At 33.7% G+C, this 15,666-nt stretch overlaps 2 protein-coding genes across 2 annotated transcripts; both read right to left on the reverse strand.

Annotated features, from left to right (window-relative positions):
• Positions 1–2,207: 2,207 nt before the first annotated feature.
• LOC130826088 (transcription elongation factor SPT6 homolog) lies at positions 2,208–12,121 on the reverse strand. Its single transcript, XM_057691621.1, has 17 exons — positions 11,912–12,121; positions 11,712–11,804; positions 11,267–11,381; positions 11,116–11,185; positions 10,857–10,992; positions 10,646–10,775; positions 10,293–10,557; positions 9,988–10,170; positions 9,776–9,883; positions 8,825–9,205; positions 8,634–8,747; positions 7,767–8,546; positions 6,719–6,860; positions 5,469–6,637; positions 4,905–5,114; positions 4,073–4,532; positions 2,208–3,409 (listed from the first exon to the last, which is right to left on the reverse strand). The coding sequence occupies exons 1-17, from the start codon at positions 11,943–11,945 to the stop codon at positions 2,472–2,474; spliced, it is 5,328 nt and encodes a 1,775-aa protein (XP_057547604.1). The 5' UTR covers positions 11,946–12,121; the 3' UTR covers positions 2,208–2,471.
• Positions 12,122–14,985: 2,864 nt separating this feature from the next.
• Positions 14,986–15,666, reverse strand: LOC130825897 (uncharacterized). The gene has a single exon (XM_057691356.1). The coding sequence runs from the start codon at positions 15,649–15,651 to the stop codon at positions 14,986–14,988; it is 666 nt and encodes a 221-aa protein (XP_057547339.1). The 5' UTR covers positions 15,652–15,666.

A 15,666-nucleotide genomic window follows, 5' to 3' on the forward strand; every position in this document is an offset into this window, starting at 1 on the left:
AGACCAACTAAGTTGGATAGGGTAGATGAGGGTCGTGAGCGTTAGTGTTTCACTTTTTTGTATTTGGATCGACTATGTATATATATATACATATATATATATATATATATATACATATATATATATATATATATATATATGTATATATATATATATGTATATATATATATGTATATATATATATATGTATATATATATATATGTATATATATATATATATATGTATATATATATATATATGTATATATATATATATATGTATATGTATATATATATATGTATATGTATATATATATATATATATGTATATATATATATATATATATATGTATATATATATATATATATCTATATGTATATATATATATATATATATATATATATATATATATATATATATATATATATATATATATATATGTATATATATATATATATATGTATATATATATATGTATATGTATATATATATATATATATATATATATATATATATATATATATATGTATATATATATATATATATATATATATATATATATGTATATATATATATATATATGTATATATATATATATATATGTATATATATATATATATATATGTATATATATATATATATGTATATGTGTATATATATATATATATATATATATATATATATATATATATATGTATATATATATATATATATATATATATATGTATACATATATATATATATGTATATATATATATATCTATATATATATATATATATGTATATATATATATGTATATATATATATATATATATATATATATATATATATATATATATATATATATATATATATATATATATATATATATATATATATATATATATATATATATATATATATGTTTATTTACTTTATCATAGCTTCCAAGCTTTGACTTACGAATGTTCGGAGTTTTGGCGATGAACACCCTGCCTGAAACATACATTGATTTGTAATTACTTATTCTAATGTCTCTAATGTAAATACAATAAATAACAACTCAATAATTAGGAAAAAAAATTATGTAATATTAAGTGCGACCAGGTTAAACAAACTCAACCAGCTGTTTGCAGTTTCTAACTGCGAACAACTATTTTGTCTTTTTTTATATGTTCGTACTAACTGCGAACAACCCCAAACCTCAGGTTTGGAATTTTTCACGCTTACTTTTGGAATAAAGTTGATAGTTGTTCTAATTGGTTCATTTTTTTAATTTTTTGTCTTATTGTTTTCAAATTTTCTTCACTATGAGATCGTCTCATTTAAGAATTAATGTATTTATTATCAAAGTTAAAATTATTGTAGATATATAATCAAAAGGTTGATTATTTTGAATAATATTTTTGTTTTTGTTTTCATACTCGTATATAATTTCTTTCTCCTTCAATGTTGAGAAAAATTGTCGAAAATATCTTTCACTCATCCGCTATGAATAATCTCTCATATTGATTATTTTCTTATGAATTCATCTTTAATAAGTATTTGCTTCTAGCATATGCGGAGAGGAGTGAGGTTGTAGTGGTTCAAATTATTGGATATAGAGGGAATAAATATATAGCAAAAGGTTTATGTAAAATTATTCAATAAATAAAATATTGATTTATTTTCGACAATTTATCTTTAATATTATATAGTCAATATGAAAAATAGACATTAATAACTCAATTTATTGTCCTTTTGATGATTATAAACTCACCTACCACTTACACTCGGATAATACCGCCTACTTGAAATATAGCCAATTTAGATAATTCATTTTCTAGTTAACGAAATTCAGCCATTATAGCACCTTTAAACTTAATCCTTTTTCTAGAAACATTCATCCTTTTTCAAGCAAAGTTTTACAGCCATTAAAACACCAAATTTTCATTTAACCATGTATGTGTAAGAATTTATATTCAACAAATACATAATGGAGTATATTTTATTGATAATATAGAAATACATATTAGTAAAGTTGCTTGGATACCATTAATAAATACACAAGGATGATATTTATGAACTTAAGATACGTTTTATAAATAAAAAAAATAATAATTTTAATAATATAATTATTATTTTATAATAATAGTATTAATAATAATAATAATAATAAATAGTAATAAAAAAGGGTTAGAATGACTGTAATTAGATGAGATCAAAACCAGATTTTAAAATCTGCATTGCATACACAATTTCCCCAGGTTCAATAAAGTTTTTCACAATTTAAACCTGATTCAATAATCAGTAACAAAAGATTTTAGCACCTAAATTTTACAGATAAGTCACAATCACTAATTTTTTTTGGTGAATTTCAGGAAATAATACAATCCAGGAAATTCAGACTGTTATTATTACATAATATTACTTAGCACTAACCGCTTACAAGTTACAATTACCTTGAACAAGTTACTTTAAAAGCTGATGACATTTTCATCAATTTCAGCTTAGACAAATCCATCATTGCACCTACCATCCACCTCCGCCGCTGCCACCCCATCCCTTGGAGTTGTTCTTGCTACCAGAAGCTGAACCCCATCCAGAATCCTTGCCACTGTCACCGCCGTCATTACTGCCACCTCTACCTCCACTACCACCAGATCCACCCCAACCTCCACCACCTCCTCCACTACCACCAGATCCACCCCAACCTCCACCACCTCCTCCACTACCACCAGATCCACCCCAACCTCCACCACCTCCACCACTACCACCAGATCCACCCCAACCTCCGTCACTTCCCCCACCTTTGCTTCCAGCCACACTACCACCAGATCCACCCCAACCTCCGTCATTACTGGCACCTTTGCCTACAGATCCGCCCCAACCTTCGTCATTACTGGCACCTTTGCCTACAGATCCACCCCAACCTCCGTCATTACTGCCACCTTTGCCTCTAGCTCCACTACCACCAGATCCGCCCCAACCTCCGTCGTTACCGGCACTTATGCTTCCAGCTTCACTACCACCAGATCCAGCCCAACCTCCGTCATTACCGCCACCTTTGCCTCCAGCTGCACTATTACCCCAACCTCCACCACTACTACTACCGCCACCTCCACTAGAACCCCATCCACCAGGAAAAGCTTCCTCACCTGGAGCATTATGGACTTTAGCACCAGGAAAGCTTCCCCAACTACTATTATTACCATCTTTATTATTGTTAGCGTCTGAACCCCACTTGGAACTGTTCCCGCTATCTCTGTTATCCGAGTCCCACTTCTGTCCGTAAGTAGAATTACCACCATCCCTGCTTCCACCATCTCTGTCATCTGAGCCCCACTTCTGTCCATAGGTGGAATCACCACTATCCCTATTTCCATCATATGAGCCTCGACCACCACGGCCACGGCCCCTGCCCCGACCCCGACCACGGCCTCGGCCTCCATTTCTGTCATCATTACGCCCTACAAAATAAAAAGATTCACCCTCCCCACATAGTATAGCAGAATTGAACAGAGAAACAATTGATACTTCAATGTTTGTATATCGAAAAGAATAATGCCTTCAAATTCATTTTTTAGCCCCATAAACATGAGGCATAGGCAGCAGACAAATGAAGTTAACCAATAAGAGAAGTACAGATTGTTTGCTAATGCTTTGTAAGGGAACAAAAGAAGTTGTCACTGAAAGGAAATTTCAAGGCAAACATCTATGCCACCTTAACGCCATCACTCTATCACATTGACAAGATAATTCTTTAGAGAAAATCATATTTTTATTTTATTTTATTTATTTTCTTTAGAAAAAACCCACTTAGATGAGAGCCACTTGGTGGCATTAGGCAATAGAATATCATTGTATTGATTTCTTTTCCTTTCTTTGCAATGAAATATGTGTGTTGGTGTTCAAGAATTTAGACTCCCCTTACATCAATACTATCCATCACATGACCTAGAAAGTGAAATAAAATCATCAAAACTTCTACTTAAATACAAAAGGCATGCATAAATATAGCAATGAATTAGGCATTAGAAGAATGAGATAGCTACAGGCCTTTGAAAATATTTCAGTGGTAAGAGAAGATACCAGGATTAAAGTCGATGGGAAGTTGAGATCACAAAATTTACCTGTCCCAGAATGATCTCTATCAGAAGATCCTCGCCACCCACCATCGTTGCCGCCTGAGCCACCCCATCCACCAACTCCAGAGGAATCACCAGTTTGCATTGACACCATAGCAGAAACTGATCGAATTGACTGTGATTCATGTATGGGATCGTCAATATGCTTCTGAAAATATCCTACAAGCTTGTCAATATTATCGAACATCCTCTTGCGGAATTTGAATCCCTTGGGGTATAGACCAATATACTCGTGACGGGGATTTGAACTTCGAATGTATGTAAGAATAAATGTGCCAGGATGCTCATGTGAAATTCCCAAACTATAAACTATCTTAGTAGGGTTATCCGACTTCTCAATTCTAAGGACTTCATCAATTTCAGCTTTTGTCCCTTTTCGGAACTTGCGATAGTTCAGCATTGCCTTCAGATGTGTAACCAAGGGATCAACATAACGGTCCATGACCTGCAATCAGAAAGGGGAAAATAGAACGGTCATGAATCATGATATTGTTCAAGCTTAGCAGCCAGTTTGTATGTGGCAAACCAGAATCCACCATATCACTATGGTCTATGGGTAACAGCTTAGGCGTAGCATTGCATTTACACCACACTATGAAGCCTATTGTGATATAGGATTAAAGCCAAACAAAAGACATTGTGTTGTACAAGACATCAAATATAATTATGATCAACATTAACATCAACCACACACTGTCACGAATAAGAATTAATTTCAGCTATCAAAAATAGGCTTATTCATTGCAAGAGAATGCTACTAGATATTAAGTAGCCTGCCACACATCAACAGCAGGTGATGCAAGACATATATACTAACCTTATCCAGATCCTCAAAAGTATCCTCTCCAATTTTCAGAGTTTTACCGATTCGAAGCAAGCTTGTTAAATCTTTGTGCTCCTTTCCACCTTCAATTATATCCTTGTGAGCAAATACACCATCATACACCTTTAGACTCAATGTCAAATACGATGGACCACGGGAACTTGGACGAATAACACTATTCCCAGGTTCCTTGTCTGCCAAATGCTGCAGAACATGATCAATAGAAGGTGGGTGAGCAACAATGATAATAGGCAAGAGACTCCATCTCCATATTACTACAATAACAAGGACTACTTTTTATACCACAATATATGGCATTCCAAATGAGTGTATAGGGAAATATTCAGCATTATTATATTTCAGAAACTTTACTGTTCTTATTTAGGGACTCTAAAGTCTTGCCATTTAAAATTGTCATTTACCTATCCACCAACCTCCACCTCCCTCCAAACACACAAAAAAAAAAAAAGAAAAAAACCTCCAACTAAAAAAGGAAAAAGCCCTACACTATCAAAAAAAAAACACAATATAACATGCCAAATGCAATTAAACACATACCTCCATCGCTTCATCAGCAGTTATATTCTGAAAACGAGGATGAACGATCATCCTCGGCTTGAAATGCTTCTTTGCAAGCTCCTTGTCTCTGCGAGCCTTGCCTTGTTCACTTGGTAAGCTGCTGCGGTCTTCCTGATAGTATGGGTCCTGGTTCTCTATATTTTGCTGCCCAACATTCTTCATGTCATTCTCTTTGCAAGTCAAGAACACCTGGTATCTGTTCTTTTGGATACTTTTTATCTTACAAGTGATAATATCACCTTCACGCAGCTTCTCAGTCATATCACAATCTGTCGAATCATCTGAAAAATCTTCCTTCATAAGCATACCAGTTAATCCTGATTCTAAGCCACATATTGCTCTTTGAGGTTGCACCCTGCGAACTGTAGCTTGAACAACTCGTCCTTCACTCAAAGTAGTATCAGTCTCCCCAGAAATCATAAAAAACTCTTCATCTTGATTAGGTTCTTCATATGCTTTACGCCAATCTTGAAATCCCTGAATTAACTCCAGCTTTATCGCATGCAAGGTCTCTATCTTAGACAAACGGTCAGTATCCTTTGCATATGCATCAACATTAAATGATTTCAATGCACTTGGTCTGTCTCTGAGGTGTTCAATTGCCATCTCAATATCGTCGTCATCAAAATTATCATCCTTAACAATTTCGCTATAAATATCTTTCGCCATTTCCTGTGCTAAGGCATAGGACTCTGGATGTATTCTTGTATCATCCAACACGTCAACAAACTGGCTGGTACTAACAGCTAAGCCACTACGCCTAATACGCAAAAAACCGGCAGCACTAATAAACACCTTTCTCCCAAGTCCATGCGTAGTCAGCAAGTCTTTTCTTGTGACTATTGCCCCAGCTCTAGCAAGTGACCGCTGTAAAAATGCTGCTTTCCTAGGCCCAAGACCAGAAACAAACTGCAATGGAGCAAATAGCCAATCATGATTTACGGCCAGATTTAGATCAAGCCCCACCTGGTTTGTTACATCAACCATAACCTGTTCCACAACTGTATACTTCTCATCGGCATTAAGAAAGTTTTCTAAAGGATTGAGTTTCCAAGACAAAACTTCCCTTCCTGGTCCACAAAGAGCTGCAACCATGGCTAATGGATTCTGGAGGTAGCGTCCAAGGGCGACAGCTCGTCTCACAACACCTGCTTGAAAAACAACATAAAGTCCAACTAGCTGACTAAATCAAGCATTAGATTAAAATAGCAGAACTAAAGAATATTTACCTTTATGCCCAGGGTTCTGATCAGATGAAATACGAGAATTTTCATATAGACGAGCCAAAGATTCATCCCCGTAGAAAACACTCAGCCCATCCAATTCATTACCCACATCTCTAGGATTTTCTTCAACCATCTTAAAAACAATCTGAAAGGAATATGTATGTTATAAAACAGTATATGTTCACTATAACAATAAAAATCCAAAAAGCTACATACGCCTTATTGTATTCAACAATATGCTCCAATATAACTGAATCCTGCTACACCAAAAGAAGATGAACAAAAAAAATCAAAAACTTTGGGATCCATGGGCGAATTGAAAACTTCAAAATCATTATATATACCCTCTGTCTTTTTGTAAATGCTAGGCTCCCTTTTACACTTCCTAGGAACTAGAAAGTAATTTTAAAATGTATGTAACACTAGAAAATTAGCACTTCCCAATGTGAGGGGTTTTAGAGTACACCTTTTGTGTGTCCTGAAACCAAAGGAAGGTACCTTACTTTTGTAACTTAGCAAGAGGGGAAAGTGGGAGCCAACTAGTCAATTACCAATCTTCCATGGGAATCTATACTTTCCAAGAAAGCTCCATAAAGGCCAACCAAAAACTTTATCATACATAAGCTTCCAAGAGACTCAATCACATGTAATCTTCCCTAACCAAAAAGAAATAGATCTCATCTTCATTTTTGTCTCTCTTTATATGTTGGACTACAAAATTAAACCATACATAAGTTTTCCAATGTTTCATTTACAATACAGATCTACATTCTGCAAAAATGGTCAATTAATAAACAGAGGAGATGATTTATATGTATCAGTGGTCATGTATTCAGCGACTTAATTAATGCACTTTTACCACAATTACACAAACTACATTGGTTATATAAGCCTTGGAACATCCGCAAATGCATCCAATTCCAATAAATAATCAATTAAATTTCCATACTAGATCAATGGAAGAAAGAAAAAAATTTAAAGCAGCAACTAACATCTCAAATCTAAAATTTCTAGTCTAGTTCATATAGTGTCAAGTTTACACAAGAGGTACCTCATAGATATCATCTTTCAGCCGGGTGCAAGACAGACCGACAGCACCCAGGACAACGACCTGTGGTTGATGCTCGGTCATGAATTTCAAAAGTTTTAATTGGTCATGCTTTTTACGCTGCTGGTCTGTAACATTTTGAGACCTCAGACTGATTGATCCAGCCTCTAGGACATCAATAATCTCGCCAAAAGAATTTAGCATCACAAAAGTGGTTGGTGGCTTTCCTGGACCCCAACAGCACGCCATAACCCTTGGAGCTGCTTCATCATCTGAGTTAAGATCGCTTTCCTTTCGTGGGTATGGAGCCACAGAAACCTTATCCCAGAGATGTTTGCCATAATCCATGAGCAACCATGACTTAGCCCTGCTAGTCAGCAACAATCTAGCTTCTTTCTCCAATGTTGGCAGTATAAAATCCAAAATCGCATCCTTTAATATGAGTTTTCTTTGCTCATTCCACTGCTGTGCTAGCTTGCTAACACCACAGCTAGTATACTGCTCCTCAGAATCGCTTATCAGCTTCTTAAGGTTTTCCTCGGGCAATTTAATATTGACCTGAAGTAGCTTCTCCTCTTCAGCCTTTTGAATAAGAAGCCACTGTGCATCCTCAAATTTATTCAATGGCTTGTTGCGTAACCACTTGACGCTTGCAAACTGATGGAGAGAATCTATAATGGCATTCCCATCAGATGTTGGACATGTTGAGACCACTGCATTCTCAAAGTATATACTACGAAAATGCTTCTTTACACGAGGCTCAACACTTATCTCAACTGATGCCTGCAAATAGCCATAAATCAATCACAACAAAGCTACAATAAACAACACTGTCAAAGCATTTATCCCAAAAAATTCCAAAACACATACCATGTGTCGAGCACCTTTTAGAATAGCTTGAGGCGAATCAAACATTGCACAGGTAAAGTTTGAGGCAAAATCCTCAGGAGTCTCCTTTGGATCCTCGGGTTCATCCACTCTTGTCTACAAGGTATATGATAGCTAGTCAAATAGGATTGATACTCAAAAGCCGCAGAAAAGTAATGCAAGCTCGTCATTACCTCCAAGGAGATCAGCGCGCCAAACTGCTCAGAACTGTAGCCAAATTTACTGGCAATCTCCCATAAACCAGCTTTGTTGGACATGCTATAAAGTGATTTTCGATTAGGTCTTCTATATTGCCCCTCATTTACCCCAGCCTCACCAGGTGGGAAATGCAGATTAAATTTTGAGTCAACATCATCAACTTCCCTTTCTGATTCTGCAAGTCTCAAGGCTTCAACAATTGATTTGAAAAGGTCCTGCTTAAAACTCAGTCTTGTCTCATCATATATTCTGCAAGACTCTTCCTTGAATCTTTTATTATAGTAGGCCTGGATAGCACTCTTTCGCTTTTGAAGAAGCAACCATTTTCTATCCAACTCATGGACAACCCAAAGCACCTACAGAGGCACATCAATGTCTCAAAACAAAACCATGCCTATCAAGTAAGCATATACCATGTCCTATCTATACAACAAGAGAGGGCCACAGAAAGCTAATGCCACAAAATATTAACAAATTCATTCAATAAAATGATTTTTAATGAAAACATACACAATAAAAATGCAGTAGTTAACAATATAGTTGATTGTTGACCTAATGATTTTAGCGGAATGGGAGTTCTTAACACCTCATCGATGTTACGGTATTGCTTCTCAAATACCATGAGTAAATTCGTATTGCACGAGGGAAGTTCTTACTTGCCTAATCACCTTAATATCTACGATATCTTCGAGAGATCCAATGTTTTCTTTAAAACTGGGGTCAGAAGTATTATGTGCCATGAGTTAAGGAACAAAATTACACTTATTTTCCACATTGATAGTTTTGATAATTCAAAGTTGCATCTTTTCTAGTTCTTTTTCCACTGATAAATCGAAATTACCACCATGGCCAAATAGTATTGGAAAAAACCATGAATGCAAACACTACAATCATCTACTGGCAGCTTATATTTCAAGCAAGATTACCTTGTTCCTTCTTAAAGTAGGCTTATCATGACTGACATCTTCACCTATCTCAGGATCCTTCAACAAACTGAAAATGTCCTCCTTGCGGTACATAGCAATAAAAGGAAGCTGGATACATCCGATCAAAAGAAAAACCAATAAGGCTAACAAAGATCATGTGACGGAAAATGAGATCCAATCAAACAAGAGCAAGCAACAAAGCCAATACTAACATCAAGTTTCTGCACATGTGTGAATTTCAGAAAATTTCTAATGTGATCTTCAACATCTTCTCCAAGGGTCATATTAACAAGCCCAGGAACTTGACCAGATTCTAGCTGCTTTTTGATCCACTTGGCTTCATCTTCAATGAATTCAGCATCCATAGGAGGAGGGCCAGTGCACTCCTCAAATATCTTCAGCAAAGCAAAATGAATCCCTCGTCATTTCAAAACAAGGCAACATAATAGCAGAAACAATATTTCCAGTAGAAAAGAAAAATATAAGATATTGTGGAAGAAAGTGCACAGCGGTTTACCTGCATTCTTTCTGGTATATCAATCTCCTGGATTCGATCATCCTTGTCAGTCATATACCGTTCAGCAAGAATGATAGGTTCAAATTCATCTTCAAGTTTTTTATCCTTCCATTGACCACTATCATCATACCCGTCTCTTTCAATATTTAATCGATGACGCATATCCGAAAGTTCATCCACATCTCCAAATATATCATGAGCGTCCTGCAGTGCAGATGATGGAACTCCAGGAGCTTGTCTATGCTTCTTTTTTTGCGGCTTCTTTCTACAATCCAGAAGATGCGGGTAAAGAAAGAATCAAAGGGGGCACTATGGGTGCTGGAAAACATCTAAAGATGCAAAACAATCAATACCTAACAGGCAATCCATCAACATCAACTTCATCTTCGGACACGATAAAATCAGCCATGTCATCTTCGTCATCATTCAAGTCTAGATCTTCTTCTATCTGCTCATCATCTTCTGGGATATCCTCAACAGGTCCTGCAAAAGCAGATAACCACATCAAATAATTTTAACTAGTCAAATGCAAACAAAATTCAAAAGAAAGGCTTAGTAACTCACCATCATCATCACCAAATAAGGAACGCTTGACCTGCTCCTCTGCTGTCCTTCCACTTCTCCGTGTACCATTAAACTCATCCTCATCAGAATGCCCAACATCAGTATCAGCCTTCTTCAACCTTTTCAACTTGGTTTCCTGTTGGAGGGAAAAAAAATGTAAAATCAAATATTTAAAGTCCAAATGCCATCCGTATATCCAAAGCATAAATATACCAGCAACATAATAGAATAATGCATTAGATTTTAAAATTGTACTCACTTTACGAGAAACTTTCACATTATTGTCCAGTAGAAGCTCATAATCATCATCATCAAGTTCAAAGGATTCCCTAAAAAAATCCAATCATCAGTGAAAAAATGAAAACGTTTAGGCTGATAGACAAATTATTCAAAAAAAAAAAAAGAACAACCTTTTCTTTTTCCTCTTCTTTCTATGTCTTTCTTCATCATCATCTTCTTGGGGTTCTTCCTCTTCTTCATCGCCATCAACAATAAAACCATCATTCTCAAACTCATCCTGTCCTTCTGTTACGAAAAACAGCTCATGAACATCTCATTTTCATGCACATTTAGTGGCGACTAACATGCATCCAATCTAATTGCAACCATAAAGTATTATCAACAAACATACTCATTCACACTGCAAATATTCATGATACAGCCACAGTATACACATTAAATTATTAAATCAAGAAATTTCCGATTAACAATGCTAAAAGGGTCAAAATGCACCAAAAGATTCTCAGAAAAGTAAACCCTAGAAAATCAAAGCCCTACTTTTTCACCCAAAATTATCACAATCAAACCCAAAAATAACAAAAGGAAAACTAAGAAACTACAAAAAGAAAGACTAACCTTCGTCTTCGTCTTCATCGTCATCACCGCCACCAATTCCTTCCCCATCATCGTGTTCTTCGCCATCATCGAGTTCTTGAGCATCGAGCTCCTCTGCAAAGAAATTCCATAAATGTCATTCAAGAATTAAAATACACATTAAATTAGGGTTTCCGCAAGAGCAAAAAAACGCGAGTTTCATTCAAAATTTTCGAGTTTACCTTCATCGTCAAAAACTACAGCTCTTCCAACCATTATCTGCGAAGGGAAGCTAGCTTAGAAGTTAGAACCCTAGAAATGTGAAAGAAAAACAAATTCTCGCGAAATGCAGAAGGTGTAAGCAGAAGAAATAGTGTGTAGGAACGAAAGTAGTATGGAGAATGTTACTTGTAAATTGTAGACTCGTAGTACTTCATATGATCAATTTTTTTTTTACAATTTTAAGTTTTAGATAATCAGTACAATAAATATTGAAGGGTTTTCTATAATAATATATATAAATTATTTAGACGTTAACAATCAAAAAATACAAACATTGTAACCATGACATTGAATTCTGATGACTAAAAATATAATGCCTAACGTCTTAATGACATTTCACCAAACCAATTTACCTTTGGCCCTTGATCCAACCTAATCAATTCAACTCATCTTCTTATTCTCTGACCCATATCCAACCTTGAACCTTCAACAATAGCTTTAAAGTTTAAACCCACTAATCTATTTATGATAAAACTTATAAAGAAGTAGTTTTCCGATATCATCGCAAACGTCATGTGCAGCTTCACATGGATAAGAAGTGCAAATAATTCAATTAATTCAATGAATCATTTTATTTTAATCTATAATAATAAAAAAGTAAAGAACTATAAATCTTTAAACTCATTAAATTTTTCATTAAGTCAAAGATTTTAAGGTGCATGAGAATAGTAATTAGAAATTATTATCTAGCATAACATGCCTCAACTAATGAAAAATTAGTGAGTTTTAAGATTTATAGTCAAAATGTAAAAAAAAAATATTGGAATTAGTGAAAGATTTTTTTGACATTTTTATTTAAGTACTTTTAAACGAGTATGATACAAGTATATTGTTTCACCTTCGGTTTGTTTCCATATAATGAAATAGAGTAAAATTTATAGCTTATGACACAAGAAGTGTTGAGCAGTTGTGCTACTTATTTTTATATATGGCTTATACAAAGAAAAATGGTGTAATTAATGGGATAGTTATTACGTAGATGACAATTACAATGATAACTTTATCTAAACAATGTGGTGGTTCGCTTTACATTACCAACAAAATAGTGCATTGTTTCGCCTAAGCCAAGTCATTTGTCTTGGATAGCATTATTAACAAGTCCTTATAACACTCGCCACTTTTTTAGCAAAATATTGCCATAATCATAAAACAATATATATAGGAATAAAATTGTAATTCTAGTCTTAATAATCTAAGAAAATTACACTAAAGCTAAATAAAATATATTCTATCATTATACAGTGTAAATAAATTTTATCTATTAATAACTATAGCCCATTTATCCACAAGTTGATAAAATCTCAACTTAAGTACAAGGGTGGTTCTAGACATGTGTAAGGTGTTTGTACATAATTCTTTGAAATAAGAAGTTCTAAAATTTGTTTACATTTTAGTTCAGTTAGTTTTAAATACTCTCTCATATTCTTTTAATTAGTTCTATTTGACTTTTTATTTATTTTTAAGTGAGTTAAATGGGACCACTTATAAAGGATAGAGAAAGGGTAACAGTAGTAAGTAAAATATTTATGGTTCTTCATTAGATTAATTGTAATAAAGTAATATGGTAATAAGATAAAAAATACATACTATAAATATAAATGCGACTAATATGGTTACTTAACCCTATTTAAAAATGAGACTAATAGGGAGAATATAAGGGAATATAAATTATAAAGTATGATTTACAATCTAAAATTTCATTAAAATATTAACGTATTTGAAAATCTCGTACATTTACATGTTTCTATCCTAGTATTTTATATTTTTGCTACGGTATGGCCCTAATAGGTGATGTTGCTAGTAATCTCCAATCAATTTTGCCAACTGACAATGATGAAAGGAATTAATTGCTAAGTATAATCAAGATCAAATTCTACCATGTGATATTGCAAGAAATTAAGAAAGAATTTAATCCATTAATGTACAACCACAAACTATTACTGCTCCATATAATTTGGATGTACTAATGCATAACGGTCGTTCTTCTGAGAGACATCTCTTAGGTACAATCCATTAAGACTTAATTAAATTAAAAATGATAATAGACTGATTAAATTAGAGATGCTCTTTCAAAGAGATTATCTCTTACAAAAATTTGTGAACGCAAAATGGTCTTATGTACTTTTCAAGATTTTGATAGATACGAGCGTTTTTATAAAATAAAACAAAATATATTTGCTCAAATTTTATTTATAGCTATTCTACTGAGAGATTATTTCTCCGTGAGACTACTTAAATATAAAAAGCTCATATATATTCTAGCGGCACGTCCGATCATAATAAAATCGCATTATTTAACAATTTGTGTTTACGGATTAAATCAAGCCAATTGATGAGGTACCTAATGGACTCTCCATTGTACATCACCTTCCAAATCTTGAAAATTCTCTCAAATCAAACACATGGGTTAGACTAATTATCAGAATATATTGACTAATATATCATCGTATCTTTTAGGAAATAGGTTAGATATCTTTTTGGAAACAAATATGATAAAATAAAATAAAATCTTGTACAAGATTTATATACAAGATTTCATCTTATTTATTTCTAGATAATAATAACATTTACTCTATACAAAAAATCCAAACCACTTTCAACCATAAAATTACCATAATTTAATATTACAGCTAATCTGTATGAAACTGTTTCACTATGAGACGGACTATATAATTAATTCATTTTTTTAATTAATCACTTTAAAATTGTAAATAATCACTTTAACACACTAAATACACACGAGTCAACACAATAAAAATGATTTCACCATAAAACCATCTTATTTAAGAATTAGTGTATAATCTTATTAATAGAATAATACGTGATTTTAAATTTGAAAACAAATAATAATGTGATGAGAATTATACACATGATTCCACTGATTTTACAATCTATCATAATAAAATTATCATAGACATAATTTTAAATTTATGGTTGTTATTACACATTTTATAATAGTAAAACAATAAAAATGAATGAAAAAAATTAGGATGGATTAAATATTAAAAATTAAAATCAAGATGTATTTAATAAATTAATCAAATTGATCACCAAAAAGTTGATGATGAATACAATAATCATGAACACATTCATCACCAACTATAAGCTTTATACCAATATGGTAACCAACAAAAGCATCTACACAAGCATAAAACACTTGACTATCATCAAGAATTTCTTTTTCCCATTTACTCTTTGTAATTTCCTTAAGCTTTTCCATTTCCCACCCTAAAACGGCCTTTGTTACCGCCTTCAATCCGGCGTTAACCCGAACCAAATCCGCCTCCGCCGCAATTTTACTTACGTCGATCGTAATTCCCAAATCCAATTCATAGTCTCTAAGAAGTCGCTTATGATCACCTAAAACTCCGACACCTGAGAATTTCCACGTCGATTCTTTTAAAAAATCGACGAGGATTTGAGGGATTGACGTGGTATGAATAAGTTTGTAGATCAGACAATTGGGTCCCACACAAAGTTGTAAGATTTTAATTGGGTTGAGCCCTTCGGTGTCTAACCCTACTATGGTTGATGGGTTATTGGATTGGATATGGGTTATCCATTTTGTTACTATGTTTGGGCAGCTTGTTACGATGGTTCGGACGTGGTGACCGAAACATGTTACGTCGTAGGCGGAGTAAGTGGCGGTTTTGTGGTGGATGGTTATGTTTTTTGGTTGTGTACGCAGCTGAGACGCCATTTTGAGAGGGTTTGA

Source organism: Amaranthus tricolor, chromosome 10 (assembly GCF_026212465.1).
Source record: "Amaranthus tricolor cultivar Red isolate AtriRed21 chromosome 10, ASM2621246v1, whole genome shotgun sequence".
Taxonomy (NCBI): Eukaryota; Viridiplantae; Streptophyta; class Magnoliopsida; order Caryophyllales; family Amaranthaceae; genus Amaranthus; species Amaranthus tricolor.